The 18,855-nt window shown below is 49.2% G+C and overlaps 1 protein-coding gene across 1 annotated transcript in view; it reads left to right on the plus strand.

Annotated features, from left to right (window-relative positions):
- Ih (hyperpolarization activated cyclic nucleotide gated potassium channel Ih) overlaps positions 1 to 18,433 on the plus strand; it is a 36,448-nt gene extending 18,015 nt beyond the window's left edge. The window contains exons 4-7 of the mRNA XM_077700292.1: positions 9,896 to 10,045; positions 11,442 to 11,807; positions 13,798 to 14,041; positions 15,244 to 18,433. Coding sequence (XP_077556418.1) covers positions 9,896 to 10,045; positions 11,442 to 11,807; positions 13,798 to 14,041; positions 15,244 to 15,773 — 1,290 coding nt within the window. The 3' untranslated portion in view covers positions 15,774 to 18,433. The remainder of the gene's footprint in view (positions 1 to 9,895; positions 10,046 to 11,441; positions 11,808 to 13,797; positions 14,042 to 15,243) is intronic.
- Positions 18,434 to 18,855: the final 422 nt, after the last annotated feature.

Consider the following 18,855-nt stretch of genomic DNA (forward strand, 5'->3'; position numbering starts at 1 on the left):
TGGCACATCCGTTTGTGGCCTTGCTGATGCATCGACCCTTATTTCAGTGGTGTAATATCTGGCATGCTTGTCAAAAGCTTGTTCTTGCTGCTTTTTTTGCAGATGATCGGAATGAGAAATGTTACACCCAGTTCATTTCTTCCACAGTATTCAACTAAACAAGACGAAATAAATGTGACGACTGAGTAAAGGAGTCTGACGTGCAGTATACGTCACGTAGCTGCCTATATAGTGCAGCATTTTCTTAGTCCTGCGTGCGCATGAAACTGCGCAATCTCACGTAAAACTTTATAAAACGGTACGTTGCACGTAAGTAGTAGGAGTAATGAACATTAATTAAACATAAAGTTGAGGGTGGGACGGTGTTGTCGGCGTCCTTGGTGGACAGTACGCGCTGCTTTCCAAGCTATAGTCACCAGGGCTTGCTGTAGCTCTAGCGATGACCTGGGCAGCGCTGTCTCCCACTGCTCAAGGGAGGGATTCGGCGGAGGCTACACAGTGCTGGCACAAGGGGTCGTAGAGGGAGGGTGACATGTGGGTGACTATGGTTGAGGATGGTGGGGCTGTAATAGCCGCGATTCTGGGGCTATATTTTCGTGTTTTGTCCGCTTTGTGTCCGTTTCAAAAGTGTCCATTTTGAGCAAGCCCTGACTGGCTAAAAGCGAACACCCGGATGTGACGCCATGCAAGCACGGCGGAGCTATGAGCCGCGGCTTGTCGGAGCAGACGATTTGGAGCAGACGGTTTTTCGTCGCCTTGTTGTTGGTTCGCTGGCGGAACTATAAACACATAAAAGATAGTTTGAAATAGGTTTAGTTGTTTAAAATGTCTTTACAAGAGCAGTTGCGCAAAAGTCAACCCAAAGCCCGCCTAAAACTGCAAGTACGTCACAACAAAACGGACGCGAAACGGACAAACACAAGAATGCCGCCCCTGGTCTAAGCGGCAAGCGTTTTATCTTATCTTTTATTTTTACCTTAGCACAAGTAACGAAATTTCATTGCACTCGCTAACAGAAAAGTAAAGTTGGCGCTCTCCAAAAACTAGCACTTTCGCATACACTACAAAAAAAATCGTGAAAAAAAAATATGAAGGCAGCAACTGTCATAATGCGCTAAACGAACTTAGTTGAAAACACACGAGGAGGAGGGGGGAGTTTTTAAGACTTTTTCGGTTTCCCTTTGCATGCCCTTGAGAATGAAGACATGAGTGTGGCATGGCATTCCACGTGCTTGCTTCCTGTTTTCTGTTCTAAATTTTTTCTAACCGGTCGCTGTTTCGAGGTTCGTACAGGCAAACTAAAGTATCTCACGCACCGTAAAAGACCAACTAATGACAAGCAATTTCTGCAATTTCGCAGAACCTTGTCCGCCTTATTTCCTATCGTGCCACACCAAAACCGTTTTCATAAACACACAAATAAATTCCTGAAATGTCATTTGCTAATCTTATCCTCTTCTTTCAATAAGTGCAGAACTTAGAGCTAAAAAAATCGGGCCTTGTCGCTGGAAAGACTGGTCTGTTTTAGCAATATTTATTTGCCGGTATCAAATGAGAGTGCAAAGCACACACATCCTGATATGGATGCAAACATAGTTTGTGCTGCAGTATTAATGCAGTCAGTCAGCCGGTATCACTGGAAGATGCCTTTGTTTTGCACAGCTGGCATGCGCAGTGACGTAAACTGATGAAGCTAGAACGAATGGTATACATCTGACTGGGGTAAAGTTGCAGTTATACCTACCTCAAAAGCTACGTAACTGCATAGCCGTAGAAAGCGATAGAGAAGGGCTGTCAATGTCACCGCAAATGAATCTAGTGGCTAATACCCCTGTCACACGGGCACTTTCAATCGCGATTGAGTCGATCCGGATCGAGCTCAATCCGGATCGGGCACCTGCTACACGGCAGTTTCAATCGCGATCGAGCTCGATCCGGCTCGAACTCAATCCTGGTTTCTCAAGCGCGATCGAGGCTTCCAAGCGCGATCGAACGAAAGCGGCGATACTCTCGTCCCCGCTCAGTAATGGCACCGAATGTGACAACTTCAACTAACGCCACAAATTGTGTCAAATAACTTGACCCAAATAAGCGCGAGGTAATATTTACATAGTTACGTATACCTACGACCGCGCGAAGTTACCAGACGCCGGCCGCAAGTACATGGTTAGCGCCATCTGGCGAACACGAGCGCAACCCGTGCAACTTCTCAATCGCGATTGAAATGTGCCGTGTAGCAGCGGCAGTACGCCGAGCGCGCTCGAAAACTCGATCGCGATTCACTTCAATCGCGATTGAAAGTGCCCGTGTGACAGGGGTATAAGATTCATGCCAGGCAGTCAAAGACACGGTAGAAAAGAAAGGATCCGTGTACAACGTCGAAATTTTGCTTCACGGAGTTCTAACTGGTTTCCTCTAGCTTCTGCTTGCTTCTTTGTATGCTTTGGGTTAGCAAATTCGTTATTTGGCGTTCCAAATAACGAATAACGAATAACGTGGCCTTGCGGACATGGTTTCACTGGCGCTTTCGAACGAGAGACCCGTGACCGCATCATAGACACGGCCGAAAAAGAACTCCTGGGGAGGCGCTGCATTGCAGTTTTTGCGCCCCTTGTTTCATAGCATGGATCCCCCCCATCAAGGTAGTCATCTTCTAGTTTCACTGCTATGACCGACCAGGAGCCTTTAGTGCAGCTTTCAGTTCCCGCCTCGGCTCGCTCGCACGAAACCGTGCCATGGTCCTGAAGGCGATTCCGCACCGCATCCCAAGAGGCCGGACTCCTCGAATGCGGCCCCGTAGATTCCAGCGAGAGACACCTTCCGAGAGAAGCACGCCCTCCCCTGCCGCCCAGACACCTTTGAGCGATGAAAAAACGGGGGAAAAATGGGTCGCCGCTCTATCCCCCGCACCAGGCTACAATGAGGCTTGCCTCGCGTGTTGCCTCCCCCTTGCAGATGCATAGCTTGGCCACGCTATCCAACAGTTCGGGGCTGTCGGCCTGTCTGTTGAAAAGTTGTGGAGAGCTCTGGGCCATCCAGGTCAGTGCTTGCCTCCTCCTTCGGCCCGCTCGCCTAGTGCGAACCGCGGCACGATGCGCTGCTCTGCCTGACGGAGCCTCCGCCGCTGCAAGCGCCTCCGCCGCAGCCAGGAGCTGGGCCTTGTCTCTGTGCTGCGCCGCCGCAGAATGTGCTGCTACCACCACCGTCGCTGCTGCTGCTGCTGTTGCTGCTGCCTGTCGCGTAACTGCTAGTTGGGACCAGAGCCACGTCGTTAGTTGTGACGCGACTGGACCCGGTGGCTGCGTGTGGCATGAAGTCTTGATGGTGGCACAGCATTATGTTCCAGTCAGGCAACAAGAACAGTTTTTTAAAGCTACAAGCTTGGAAGCGCCAACACCTGAGGCAATATAAACCACGACTACGTGCAGAACAGGAAAGGGTGATGCGAATATGGGACGCTAGGCCTAACGTCACGCTCTGGGGCATAACGAACTGAACGGGAAACCGCAGCTCGGCGTGAAATGAGTATACTAAGCTATATACTATACTAATGAATATACTAAGCTAAGCTAAGCAACATCATATGATGTTGCTTAGCACGTCGTAATAACGCCTAACTTAAAGGTAACATAACTGAGCCTAAACATAAGACGGTAGGCCTAATGCCACGTGCCAAATACGTTTTAACGTCTAACGTCGCCAACCAGTACCAGTTAGGAAAAGTGTTTGTGCTTGAAGCTGCGGGTACCGGTTGGCGTCTTCAGAACTCAACGCGAAACCTCCATGCAGTGAAAAACCGACGACGAAGGGGGAAACGACGCTCGGCGGTGCACGCTCCGTCGGCGCCGAAAAAACGGCTCTTCATAACTTCGCTGCATGGAGCTCGGCCTTTCGGCCGAAGCTCTGGTGCATATCCGACAGTTTCTGCTGTTATCCTGGCAAGGTGGTACATATACGCAGCACGTACGCACCTGCAATGGTGACGTCCGCTGCAGCAGGAATGTATACGCTGCTGCTGCGCACGCCGCAACAGACGCTGCCGCCGATGGTGCATCCTAGGGCATGCACCAAGCAATCAATGGTCAATCAATCAATGAGTTACTCGGAGTGCAAGCGCTGGGAGGGTCGCCCACAAGAAACCTGTGTCCACACTCTAAAGCCTACGAAGTGTTACTTAGCCACAGAGCAGACCATACCCGCATTGGGGTATTTGACAGCTCTTTAAAAGTAACTGTACGCTGTACTATATGCTTCTACCGATATTCCGTGGTTCACGATATTCCAGCCACAATGAGCGGCCTGACATTCAGTAACCCTCGCCCCGTTCCACGGAACGCCTTCCAACTCTCCCACTCGAATTTTAGCAAAGCAAGGACAAGGATTAAGTGCAATGCGCATGCTCAGGAGTGAGCATTTGACTTTCGCGTCAAATCCCTTCGATGGACGGGAAAGCCGGCCCACACACAAGGAAGACAGGCAAGAATTTTAACGGCGATAGCATTTCTCTGGTTACCTAAACTCAAAATTTTCGTCTGTCTATCCCTCAACTGAACCGCCCGGCAAAAAGAATGGGTGAAACAATGTTTGAACATGAAGTACTGTGGTCTCTACCTCACAATATGCACCACCCTAGCATTGCATAAGGCATGCACTCATGCACATTGCGAGGAGCCACCGCGGGTTCGAGCTATTTGAGAACGCTCACGGAACTTAGACGCCGTCGCGCCAGCTCAACACCGCCTCTGTTGGGCAGGTGGAGTAGAGGGCGACAAAGGCATAAGCCCAGTGTAGTACATCAGAAGGCGTTTATTCGCGCCAACCCCTTCAGTTACAGTTCAACATCCCCGTGGGTGGAAAGGGACGATGGGCGATCTGGCGCCACGCGCAAGTGTGCGCGTCCTCGGCGCGCTGAACCGGTGGGCTCAGCAATAAGGGCAAAATCTGGGGTGCTGGCCGATGGGCTCGCAATAGAAAGACACTGTCCTTCCGTTCCCAGGCGCGTACCGCACGGCGCGATCGTCGAGTGTCAGGTACGGCTAATATGTGAGTGAACGGACTGAGGATCAACCGAAGGCACGGGCCGGCAGTCGGAAGGGCTAGCGGCTTAGAGCCGGCGCAAAAGAGCTGCGACCGGGCGGTGAGGAAATAGTTACGCACCTTCGGCTGTCCTCCTGAGCGTCTCCCCGAACGGACCCCCGCGCAGGGCGCGCGTTCGCGTCCTGGCGAGGGTGGTGTTCGGGCATCGTTCAAACGGGCCAATGAGGTGAGGTTAGCTCCAACACCAGGGCGGAGCCCCCGCTGTGTGACAGTGTTTTATCGCCGCAACGGTTGCAGGAGTTTTAGAAGACGGCTCGGCTCTACACAGCGGCGCCGAGACGAGCCAGCAACTCGAAGGAGACGAAGGAGAAAGGGGGAAAAGAGCCGCGCAATGCCTCGGGCGCCAGGATCCCCACAGTACTTATAAGCCAAACCATTCCAAGCTACTAAAGCTGGCTCGTGCTTGCCCGCATTATTAATCGCGAAGGAAACCTCGGGCATTCCCGACGCAAAATATAATCACGTCACCGAGAGAAGCAGCATGCTCTCAGTTGCGAATACTCATTGCAATCTATTTTTATGGTAGCAAGAAAACAAATAGGTCACAAATCGTTTAATTTGCAAGAGCGCAGAGAGAGAGAGAGGTATTTTATTGAAATGAAAAAACACAGAAAGGTCGGCCTGATGGTAGTATATCTGGCCAGCTATTCTGTGTGTGGGAAGGGAAAGGGGAGGAAAGAGTGTGGGTAGAGGAGGAGAGATATGAAGATGGCGGAGAAATGAATAAGTGGCTATGTATAGAAGATGCCTATACCGATACTGCCTCAACTACAACATCTCTGAGAGGCCGCTGCTGCTCAGAAATGTCAGCACAGCTTTAAATGCCTTGTGGGAACGCTTCGCGTCTGGCCAAGGTCCCAGCAGCAATGCATGCATCCTCATTGGGCACTATGCTGGAACAAGATGGTAAGGATGCGTGCGTTGGGGCAAGATTATGTGCGTTGGGGCAAGATTATGATGATCAAGCAATAAACATTTTCTTATTATGCCCAGGAACAAACAATGAGGCGTCTTGGCCCCGGCGTAATATTTTGCCGTGGGTCAGGGTGGGAAACCGCGCAAACAAAATGTAGGATATAGCAAGGAACTGACAACACGAGCGCAGCATATAAACTACATGTTTACTGAAACCGCAGTTTTGTGTATTACAACAGTTAAAGCGAAAATAAAGGGCCGTAACTAAAATGCAAACTAACAATAATAATAATGAGAAAATGTAGACATGTCCCATACCAGTTAGGACTAACTCAGTAATGAAAAAATTGCCTTGCATGAAGCCTGCTGATTGTATACGTGTTGCAGTGCATGCATCGATTCTGCTGATATATCTATGCAACAATAATTTTCAAGCATTAATACTTTCACATTGTCTTTTTTTTTTCTGCCAACCGACCTGCCTACATTCTGGTTATAGACTTAGTTCAGTTTTAGGGGATACTGAGTGCGCAACACAAGCACCGTTTCTTCGCTGAGTGGAAAAAGGCCATAGTTTTTGGACTGTCGTCATCAGTTTCCTTGGAGCATATGTGAACGCGCAATTTGAGTGGAGAACGCAGAGGGGAGCCATTTGCTGTCGCTGCTATGAACACCTGTCTGAGCTTAGCGTAGCGTTGCAGAACTGTTCTGTGTTTTATCTTGTACTAGAACAGCGTATACAGTGCACTTATTCCAAGCACAGCAAGAGAGCTGCACCTACAATACTTGCCGACTGACCGGTTGACTTACTGATGGTGCACGTCGTTATCATCCAATCGGTGAACGTGCCTGTAAAGTTATCGGTTCATTATATTGGCAACGGCTGGAGTGTGAATATCCCGAATGCGAACATCACATTTACATGAATAAAACATACCCCAGAAAATTTCTTAGGGGAAAAACTATTTGATTACTTTGTTTGTTGATAATTAAATTAAACACGTTTTGAAGAATTCAGGATATGCAATCAGGACAACTTCCTCATTAAACAGTAGATAATCCTAAATATAGGCTATGCTGAATCCTATAAAACATCCGCTTTAGCGTGGTCACAATGAGTCCATAAGGTTCCGACCTTAAGTACACTTTTTGGTCCCAGAGGAGCAGGAGAGTTTTGCGAAAGAGACACGCTGTAACACTAAGCAACGAGAAGCACGTACACGAGCGCCAGAAACCAACTTTGCCAGTCGGGAAAACCACCGCTCGTTAGTGGGAGATGAGTTGTCAGTCCTCATTTAATGGCATGGCTGGTAACGGTGCGGAGGTTTGGCGCCAACGCTAATGGCACCGCACACTAACCTACCTAACATCGGCGGCAAGCAAGTTTACCTCAGTACAACTTCGTAGTTTGCACGCATTACCACGTTAGCGAAGTTTTGTAGGGAGAAAAAAAAAGATGGCCGTAAAACTGTCCTGCATATCTGAGTTATAGAGGGAGCCATGTTGAACTCAAGGGGTGTCTCCCCTGTTAAGTACCTTAGGTATTTTAGCTCAACAAAGGCCGTATGGTGCAACAATGTGCATGCCTGCATGTTGGCGCGTTTTAAGATCCAAACGCCAGAACGTCAGTTACACGTGCAGGGTACCGATAGTGCTTCAGATCTGCATTTATGTGTTACTCCCCACAGTCAGATGCGACAAAAAAATTAAAAAAAAGTATGCGCCGCTTCTGTCTTAAGGCCGGTTCACACTTGCGACGAAAGCGACGGGAATGCCGTCGCTTTGTCGCGCGACGATCGTTTTTGTCGAATGGTTGGGACCAATTTTCGTGGCGCGACAGAATTCCCGCCGCTCTCGCTCGCTTTCGTCGCTAGTGTGAACGGGCCTTTAATTTTTTCACACTTTGTTCCTACAGGGGAGTGTAAGTACTCTGACGGGGGCTAAATATTTTGGAGCTACGCACCAATACTTCTCAATTGTTTCACACTTTGTTGCTACAGGGGAGCGTAATTACTCTCAAGGGGGTTAAAGCTTTTGGAGCTACGCACCAATACTTCTTGGGAGTGTAATTACTTTCACGAGGGTTAAAACTTTTGGAGCTACGCACCAATACTTAATTGTCTCACACTTTGTTGCTACAAGGGAGTGTAATTACTCTCACGGGGGTTAAATTTGATTTTGGAGCTACGCACCAATATTTAATTGTTTCACACATTGTTGCTACCGGGGAATGTAATTACCCCCACGGGGGTTAAATTTTTTTGAGCTACGCACCAATACTTCTTAGCCACAGCCTAGCGTCACTAAATAAGCTTTATTTAGTGATGCTACCGCAACCTAGTTATCAAAACCTCTGAATGCAGTGGCGACAAAGATAACTTTCATGGTAAGAAAAAAAAACAAGAAACAGTCATTATCTTTACTACTCACGTTAGAATGAACAGACCAGAATCCATATGGCAAAATGCCATCCCCTAACATATCGTATGTTATTGTGCCGCTATAAGCATTCTTGTAAGCTCTGTCGACTCATTTTTTTTCCCGACACAACAGCAAGAGGATTGAATAACATGGACGATTTTTCAAGCTGAAAAAAGAAAATGATTCGGCCATAACAAACATTCTTTTCTCATTTCCTTGCAATTTTTTTGCTCTTTTACTTTTTTGCACACCACGCACCGCAAGTGTGTAAAATGCAGCCCCGCTTCTGGAGTTCACAGTTTTCTTTCTGAAATCGCGAATGCTTTTATGGTTGAAGTATAATTCAGTTTCTCATGAATTACAGAGTGGTCTGCATTTTTACTGTGACGATTATGTCAGTGCAAAATCACGATTATACCGTTATTTAATGCCCTGTCTGCCCAACAACAACAAAAAACACATGGGTGTCCTTTATGTCCTTTAATCCTGACTGCTGCGAAAACAAGAGCAACAAACGAACGGAAAGCGATATTTGTGCAAGTAAAGGTTACATGACAAATACTAGATTTTGATTGTGACAAGGATGACGGTTTGGCATTTCTAAGGGAAAGATCTGAGGGAAGGGCCAATGGAATACTCGGCATGCCGACTCCCTCGCCATACGTATGCCATGATGCCATCGTATGCCGACTCCTTCGGCATACGAGAGTCGTACGGCACGCGACAGTCACACGAACCATAGTTTCTTCTGGAACCACCAGTGTCCACTGCTCGTATCTGACTAACTCTTCACGGCGAAGGTGTTTTCGGTACACTTCGTAGTGTGCCTTGCATTACCAGGCAGGGCGCTTTGCTGTAGGTCTAGTGGCGTGTCCACGGTCCGGGCAAGGGTAAGGCAATTGTGATGGGGCGTCTTCAGGAGAAATAAAACGTTCAGCCGGTGACGGCAGCCAGTGACGACATTCAGTGTACATTAAAAGGAAAAGACAAACATGTGGTGTAGAACGTTCATGGAGTTTGGTATATTTAGTGTTCCAGAAAGGAATGAAGGAAAATGAGGTAAATAGAGTGCAACAGGAGACAAGGCATTGAAAATGAGCTGACAGGATATTGCACCACAAACTCCAAACATGCCTGCGATGCCTAACCAGCGCACCAACGTGACACCATAAATTTCATTTGCCTGAGTTCAACAACAGTTCAGTCGCTGGACTAAATGCTTCGGGCTTCCAAGAGTTAATTTTGGAAGCATGACTATGTTCAGTCAGATAGCTCAAATGATAATAAAAAAGAGTGTCATGGTGCCCCTACACTTACAAAATTAAAAGGCGTAGAGTGGAGTAAACGGGGCTCTGTATAATGCATGGCTGCACCATCTTTGTGGGTAATGCACTCGTTGATTAATCTGCAACTATTTCACCTTTTCTTCCTTTTTCTTCGTCCTCCACCTGGGATGATGCAGTTCCTGAACATGGCGAGCGTGTTCATGAAAATCTTCAACCTGATCTGCATGATGCTTCTTATTGGTCACTGGAGCGGGTGCCTTCAGTTCCTCGTCCCCATGCTGCAGGGGTTTCCTTCCAATTCCTGGGTCGCCATCAACGAACTAGAGGTGAGGAGACAACCGCCTGTGCAGGTTAAGTGTGAAGGACCTGGTTTTTTGGAGCCCAGATCAGCCTCGTAGCAAGGCTTCAATTGCGCTTAGAATGAGTCGGGCCCCTAGGAGCCCGCAAGCTCGGACTCGTGAAGCACGCGTTTCGGAGGGCTAGGAGAATGTAGCAACGGCTCAAAAAAGCAGTCTGGAAACTGAAAAGATATGACAGCTGCCTTCTCTCTAGATGGCAAATGTCACCCTAGTACGCCATTTTACATGCTTCCCATTGGTTGCTGTCTTCAGTAGCTGCTCTTACCTTAGACGGCCACCATTGGGAGTGCGCAATCTGACTTTTAGCGCGACATTTATCATTCTATGCAACGCCATTTTTGTCAGGTCCCTTTTGCACAAATACTCATGCACTGAGGGTGCGGAGGCCAGTGAGAAGTCCTTATGATGTCAGTAACGCCGCAACTGGAAGGAACATCACAAGGGATGTCACTTTCTGGAAATGGCCCATCCGTTCTTGTGGCATCCCTAACGGCCACGGTGTAAGATGAACTGCGTAAGATGACCTTGATATTGAATGGGTGTTGCCTGAGCCCACATTTGCTATGGACAAGACTCAGACTGACCAGACGGGGGGTTTGGGGGTTGGGAACCCTTCCGATTTTTTTTCCAGGCAGCGCATAAGCGAGGCTTAGTGTTCCTAAATTTCGGCCAAACTTTTACCTTCCGATAACCCATAACAACCCTAGACAAAAATATCTGGCTACGGCCCTGCCCGAGGCATAGCTTGAGCAGTGCCCTCAATGACAATGAAGGCCATGCCTCACATGCTGTTACTGCACAGACTTGTGACCGGACAGCGTGCGTGCGGCAGCCTTTTGTCGCTATTTCAGTAAAAGCACTTTTTCCTCACCAGCCCAGCTCATGAGCTCATTTCTGCCCGTCGCTTTACACATTGATAGATGTCTCGCTGGTTAGCAAAGAAGGGCGTTGTTAACAAAATTAAGTTCAACCTGTCGTAGATTTTTCAGTAGTAGTCGGACAAAGCAAAATTGGCCTAATTGTTTCTAAACTAATTTGAAAATTGAGGAGTCTTTCTTTGTCATTTGCTATTTTTAACTGGCATAAGACATTCCCAGTGACCGAGTAAATTGTGCCTCCTAAGAGCCGTAAAGCAAACTTACAATATTTTGCACGTCATGCAAGTACAAATACCGTACGTTCTCTAGAGGGGGATATTTTTCAACAATTGTCACAAAGTTGGGTGTGGTGCGTTTGTGTCCTTCTTATTGATACTCTGGGTTGTCAAAGCGCTCCTGTTGCCTCGTGTGGTGCAACCTTTACTGGTCGCCCCTCGCCTTCCACCTCTAAGATGAGGCTGCGTGTTGCTTTTCCGTGGGCGCAGACCAAGTACTGGTTCGAGCAGTACTCATGGGCCCTCTTCAAGGCCATGTCCCACATGCTGTGCATAGGCTACGGCCGCTTCCCGCCCCAGAGCCTCACGGACATGTGGCTCACGCTGCTCAGCATGATCAGCGGCGCAACCTGCTACGCCCTCTTCCTGGGCCACACCACCAACCTCATTCAGTCGCTGGACTCCTCGCGCCGCCAGTACCGGGAGAAGCTGAAACAAGTCGAGGAGTACATGGCCTACCGGAAGCTGCCGAGAGACCTCCGGCAGGGAATCACCGACTACTTTGAACACCGATACCAGGGCAAATTCTTCGACGAAGAGGCCATCCTCGGGGAACTCTCCGAGAGGCTACGAGAGGTGAGACGCCGCCGCAGAGGGGAGCGCACAAGGTCGTACCCAATTGTGGGCTACACTTGGTAACTGCTCTACGATCAGCTGCAACTCTTTACGAGCGTGTTGGTGTCTTAATGCTTCCGCGTAAGGACTGTGCCGTTACCCAGACAGACAAAGCAGGGCCATAGCCAGAGGTTCTTTCTTGATACTTTTGAAACTTTGTTCTGCCAAAACCATACATAACGCACACAGCATGCACGTATCGGAGACAGAAAGGCACGAATTGCTCAGCAGCAGAAGTTGTGTTGTCAAAACACACCGAGTTTAAAAATGAGCTGAAATAAATGTATACAGTCTGGTCCACTTAAAATAATATCCAAGTGCCAAGGAAATCCCATCGTTATAACCGATGATTGTTATATGCGGGCCTCCTGCATTGGACCCAACATGCGTTGGGCCTCGTGCGAAGGTGCTACCCGAGTAGGCTGTGCAACCGCGTCGTCAGAGTTGTCACTGCCACCGCTGTCCGCAGCACGTTTCCGCGCAACGGTCGCCTCTTCAGTGAGGCACTCAGACGTTTCCAAAACACCGACCCTGACGTCTGATCCGTGGAAAAAAGGGAGGTATAGTTCATCTCACAAGCTAGCTGCAGCACTGTGGAGGCTACATTGTTGTCCCCCTCAGGGCGCCTAACTCACCGCGAAGGAAGCGACAAAAGGCGCCGGGGCCGTGCGGTGCCACTTGCCGAGAGGGGAGAAGGGAGTGTCCTTTCAGGACCCCCTTCACGGCGGATTAGGCGCCCTCAGTGGGCGCACTATTGATAACAATGTAGCCTCCACAGTGCTGCAGCTAGCTTGTGAGATGAACTATAGTTGAAGAGGCACCCAGTCAAATTCGAAGAAGCAGGCACGGGGACGGGGTCAAAGCGGCGCCATCGGGAGGGGTGTTTGGAAGGAGAACTGTTCCCCTACTCGCTTCCTCGTAGCTGTGCTGTTGACTCGATTTCTGAGGGGTGGACGGGATGCGAGGCGCATCGTGGCGCGTGGTGTCGGCGTGGTTGGCGTGGAGAGCCGGCGGCACCTCGCATTTTCGGTAAGGTTGCCACCTTTCCCCCAAAAGATGACCGGCACGCCGGGGGGGGGGGGGGGTTGGGGTGGGTATATAGAAGGCTGAAGTTGTGTTGGAAAATAGACGCCACGTGCTTTCTGCCATGCAATGCCGGTTATTGTAGCGTTTTCCTGGTGAGAAATCAACATAAAATTTGCGCAGAAAGTGCTTAAGAGTGTCTAAAAAGGAAACCTAAACGGATTTTCTGGAAACACGTGACGTATTTTCTTTGCTCACGTGTCTTTGCGCAGCTCGTCGGCACATATTTATTGTCGTAGTCACTGAATTGACGCTTACAAAACGCCAAAACGATCATAATCGTGGCACGATGGCCAAAAAACCGGCCAATGACGGCCGGTTTTATGTATGGGCCGGCAACCGGCCCGCTGTTTAAAAAACCGGTCGGGCCGGTCAGAAACCGGCCAAGTGGCAACCCTAATTTTCGGTGCTTTCTGTAACCCGATTCAATCGTTATATCCGATATCGCGGCACTGGAGCATTGTAATAAGCGGTTTATTTTCCCATGGAAAGCATACAAAAGCGGACGGTGCCATAGCTGTTCATCGTTATATCCGATATATTGTTATTAACGGTATCGTTACAAGTGGAATCAACTGTACTGACTTTCTGCTTACTTAAATTATTACAGTAAGTTAATTCAAACTTAACGTCTATTCTGTTCACAAAAAAAGGTAAAAGAAATATGCTCTAGTGGTTGGTTAAAATGTGCCTTGGGGGACGATATGTCACCACTTCATAGATACTTACACAATCAGTGTAAAACTGGTAAAGCGTGAAGACGAGCCAATTGGGCTTTGCTGGGAAGCCCCAGTGTTTCAATCGCCCCTCCGCGAAAAGAGCTCGTCACTTTATTCGCGACTGATGGGCTCGTGCGGGGGATGTGCAGGACGTGATCAATTACAACTGCCGGTCGCTGGTGGCGTCGGTGCCATTCTTCGCCAACGCGGACCCCAACTTCGTCAACGACGTCGTGACCAAACTCAAGTACGAGGTCTTCCAGCCAGGCGACGTCATCATCAAGGAGGGGACTCTCGGGACCAAGATGTACTTCATCCAGGAAGGCATCGTGGACATTGTGATGAGCAACGGAGAGGTGGCCACCAGCCTCTCTGACGGGTCGTACTTTGGAGGTGCGCTCTCTATATCCACCCCGCTCCTTGTTTGGGCGCGCAAGACAGCTAATAAAGGCTATCGTTGCCTGATGAATAGCGATAGCGGCATGCACAGATTTCTTTAAAATGCTCCACAACGCACAACAAGGTGGCAAACTCCCCTGTAGGAAAAATCTGTAGCCTGGGGCTAGGCTCATAAAAGTGTTTGTGTAGGAATGGTCACAGCAGAACGTTTTTATAACCTGATTTAACACACTTAAAGTCACACAAGGTGACCGCTAATGGCGAAATTTCTTTTAAGCTCCTTTGGGAACTCTGATTCAGAACTGTCTGCACAAAATTTAGCGGGTTAAGCGGGCAGTCGTGCTAAAACTCAAAACTTCAGTCAGTGACATAATAAGGATGAACAAGGACAATTGCCCTCTTGCAGAACTACTACTATCTTCAAAGGTGCTAGCAAATAATAAATCATCGATACCATTCTTATTTTTCCTTAAAGCATGAAAAGACTGAAAGGTATACTGCATTCGGCTTCCTTATTTGGAACATATCTCGCTTGCTTTGCATAGTGCTGTTAATATATGAAAGGATCTGGTGGCGACGGCCCGTCACCGTAGAGCGCGTTTGGCCTGGCTGTAAACAGCCCACAAGTGAGCGACAGCGACGAAGGCCCCCGGCGGCAGTGCATACGTTTCTTTGCTCGTCGCTCAAATTATTTGCTGAACCCATTTAGTTCTGTTTTCGCGTCGTTCACTGCTGTTGCTTTATGTGGTTACCCCTTAAACGCCCCAATGAGCGAACAAGCCGGCATCCAGTACCTGCAACAGTAAAACGGCTAAACCTCTAATAAGGCCCATGGCCAACGCTTTCCCGGAATTATCCCGACATTTATATTAGGCCTAACGTTCCGTTAGGCCTAATGTATCGGTAATGGACCTTTTCCCAGCAGCGATCTGTGCATGCGCGACTCGCACGCAGTGCCCGTGCCGCCATTTTCGGCAGTAAAGTAAACAAACCGGCAGCCATATTTTTCTCCATGCTGGCAGGGACGGCAACCACTCACCTTGCTGCTTGGGCGTAGCTGTTGCAGTGTTTATGAGCTTGTTAGATAAAAAGACGCCGCGTTACTGAAACCGGCATATCGCCCGATTAAGCTGCCGTCGCCAACGGCAGCCGCGTCGACGGTGCACGTAGTGAGGCGACGGTGCTGTGTTGCGCAGAGATCTGCCTGCTGACCAACGCCCGGCGCGTGGCCAGCGTTCGGGCCGAGACCTACTGCAACCTGTTCTCCCTGTCCGTGGAGCACTTCAACGCCGTGCTGGACGTGTACCCTGTGATGCGGCGGACCATGGAGTCCATCGCCGCCGAACGGCTCAACAAGATCGGCAAGAACCCGGACATCGTGTGCCAGCGCGAAGACCTGCGCGTCGACCTCAGCACTGTCACCGCCCTGCTCCGTTCCGCCCAGGCGGCCCACGACGAAGAAGAGGACGAAGACGACGACGGCGGCGACGACGCCAAAGGGGGCGGCCGCGGGCAGGGCGGCAACCGGAGGAAGTACAGCAACCTCCTGGGGGTCCACCGCAGCGGGGGCGCCACGATACCGAGGCCAAAGTCCGAGAGCTGCTTCCACCGCATGTTCGATCTGGCCAGCGGCGCCGCGGCCCAGACAGCACTGCCGCGGTCGGGCACCTTCTACGAGAGCCTGGCCGGAGGCATGGGCTCGCAGGGAAACCTGCAGGAGGATTAGAGGCCCGCCGGCCGAGGAAGCTGCACGGAACGCGGGGTCCACAGGTGCGCTGCGTCTCACCTCCTCCGGGGTCGTGTGTAGAGATACCAAATTGGCCCAAATAGTTTTAAAGCCCAGGCAGGGCCGATGACAACGTTGTTTTGCCATTTCAGCAGTGGGGCACTGTGCCCTTCCTGCCAAGTGACGTACTCTGTGTGGCATGAAGGCGAAGGTACAAACGCGCTCTCCACGAAGAAGGCTTCCAAGCTGGCTAGGAAAAACCTTCATATTTGTCCGTGCTTTGTGCAGGACGTCAGTGCTTCCAGTGCACATCCTCCCACCAATCGAGAGGATTCGTGAGCGTGGTGACGTGAGCATGCAATGTCGCAGATTGTGCATAAGCATGCGCCAGAATGGCAGCCTGTGCTTCTGCTGCATCGATCGTGGACTTCGCCTTCCTGCCGCAGAAAGTTCGACTGAGATCGACTTGTCCAAAAGGCAGCGCAATTCATCCACAATGCGGAAATTAGAGCGGGCACAAATACGTGAAGAAATTGTTAACTAAATTAACTACTGGCAAGCTTGAATTAAATGATGATTCCGAGCAGTAAAGAAGCTAGGTCTGAAGTTTACGCATTTCTATAGATACCATTTCCCTCGCAGCTTCCTCGTCCGACCAAAGGACTTGCACGGTTTGCGGGCGTTCATGGGGCATGCGAGAGATTGCCGCAATGTGTGGGTCCACTTAAAGGGAACCTCACTAAAAAAAGCATCATTCAATGAGTGCAGTCACTTGGTTCATAAATGAAAAAAAGGAAAAAGGAATATCATTTACTTGCATAAATTTAGAAAACAGGAGTAACAAAGTGGATGCTACCCACTGAAGTCTTGAGACTCAAGTCGGCAAAAAGACGTTTCGACTCTGCCTTCACACTCAACAGAAGGCTCCAATCTTGTTGGTTGACCTCATTTTGTATAATGTCTCCGAGTTAATGTAGGCCGGCATGCGGCACCTCTCGCCTCCCTCAGCACGCCCGCAGCCCTGCGAGCATATGCGGGACCAGCGCTCGCGCATCTGGGAGCAAAGTGGCCTTAAAAGCGGGTGAGCCATCACAGGGCTAACACAAGCACACACACACCACCGACACACATATCGCTCCACGCACGACTCGAGAAAAGCCACATGACACCTTGCTCATAATGCCGGGAGAGACATGTCACACGACACCATCACCACCTTGCCTGTCTGTCTGTCTATTTCGTCTGCACACAATGCCATGTTCCCTTCCTAAAGTTGACTGCAGGACGATCTCAAGCCGTCCCCTCCCGATGCCCAGCCGAGGTCGACAGAAAGTGAATCCCCACCCCCTTCTCATTACAAAGCATGATGCCAATTGGTTAGCCCTATCTCCAAAAATGCAAAACAGACAAAAAAAATGATTCCCGAACCACAAGCGGGACTTGACTCGCAAGGCACTTCTCCAAACAGTCCACTCCTTGCCCACAGCAAAACCCGATAAATCGCGTACATTGCGCGTTGTGTTGTTATTGCTGTTTTCTGGATGTTGTATGTTTCCGAGGAAACCATGTCAGCCCCAAGCCAGTAGAAACGCAGGTCGCTCCTAGCGGGAGGAAGGAAACAAGATATGCGCATCCTCCACTATAAATAAAGTGATACAAAACAAAAATCGCACAAAATTGGCGTACAAGTGCAGTGCACATAATTTTCCCGACAATGCGAGAAAGTTTCTAATCACTGCATCCTTTTGCGTTTGGAGGATCAAGCACATAAAAAAGGCGATGCAAATTGACTGCATATAAACCATCAAATGTGTCAGGAGCATACAACATACTGCTTAACCGAGAATGGTGGCTGCGCATTTGCTGTTTCCTTAACTCCACAGGTGTATTGTCAATAACTACATTCATATGATCATTAACTCCTTCCTATCTTGGGCCATTTACGGGAAGATGTGTACATTGGGAAATCAAATGGTGCTGCCATCTTCTTCGTGTGTTTTAGGGAAGTTGGTAGGGGTATATCGCTGCTCTAAGCACAGGTGTGGAAGGTAACAACATGGGCGTAATAATGGGAGATAGTTATAGGCTTGGACTGCAACATTTCCCTGACCGCTCAAAGCGCCCTCCTCCACCTAAAACCCAAAACACCCTTGCTGTTTCATCATTACCAACACAAAACCAGTTGAGAGATCACATGTGGGCTTGTAGAGCTGACACACAGTACAGAAAGTTATTACATGTAATCGCGTGCAAATACCACACAAAAGAAAAACATCTATAAAAGGGAGTACAGCCAAAGGATCCAATTAGTGCTGGGGGGCTGATGTAGTAATCTAGGAAAGTACGCAAGTCAGACAGGAAAAAAAAGAAAGTGTACAGGTGCTAAAAGGAGAAAAAAAAAACAGATTCTAGGCAAGAAACAATGTGCAACCGCTCTGTAAGATTCCCTCTTTTCGTCGAACTCGGTATGAGTCACTGGCTGGAAAAAAGCCACGTTGTTGCTGGCGAAGTGGAAGTTGGGCGACAAAGCTTCTCTCGAACAGCAATGAACGAAGAAGAAGAAAAAAAGTTCAGCCGTAGAAGTCACAGACCTTAATTTGGAAATGAGGGCTGCTCTTATCTGCGTCAAAAACTTGTTTCAAACACGCCGGAAGTTGCTACACAGGGATGCCCCTCAATGCTGTATTCATAAACTCGGACGTTTATAGGCAGCACGGTGCACTCAGGGGTTCAAACCGCTACACATGTGCAAGCCGCCACTATTTATGCGTCCGTCCGTGGGTATGACATAAATTTGCACAGGATAAATTACAGCAGCCAGCAGATAAACTACTAAAAATGTCCCTTTCCGTATTGGACGCATGCATTCAACGCAAGGTAGAGAGCTTCGAAAGAAAACTTTGTCGCCCGTGCTTCTGCGTTAAGAGAGTACACACGTCACAATCTCCTTTTCCCCAGTTATCCCATACGCGTCGTTGAGAACATCGTAAACTGCATGCAACTCTTTGACTAGGAGCATGATGTTCCTCTGGTTGCGCCCCTTGCGTGGCGGCATCCAGAGCAGCCAATATCCCACCTCAGT

Source organism: Haemaphysalis longicornis, unplaced genomic scaffold (assembly GCF_048455015.1).
Source record: "Haemaphysalis longicornis isolate Haplotype H1 unplaced genomic scaffold, Haemaphysalis longicornis Haplotype H1 scaffold_2, whole genome shotgun sequence".
Lineage (NCBI taxonomy): Eukaryota > Metazoa > Arthropoda > Arachnida > Ixodida > Ixodidae > Haemaphysalis > Haemaphysalis longicornis.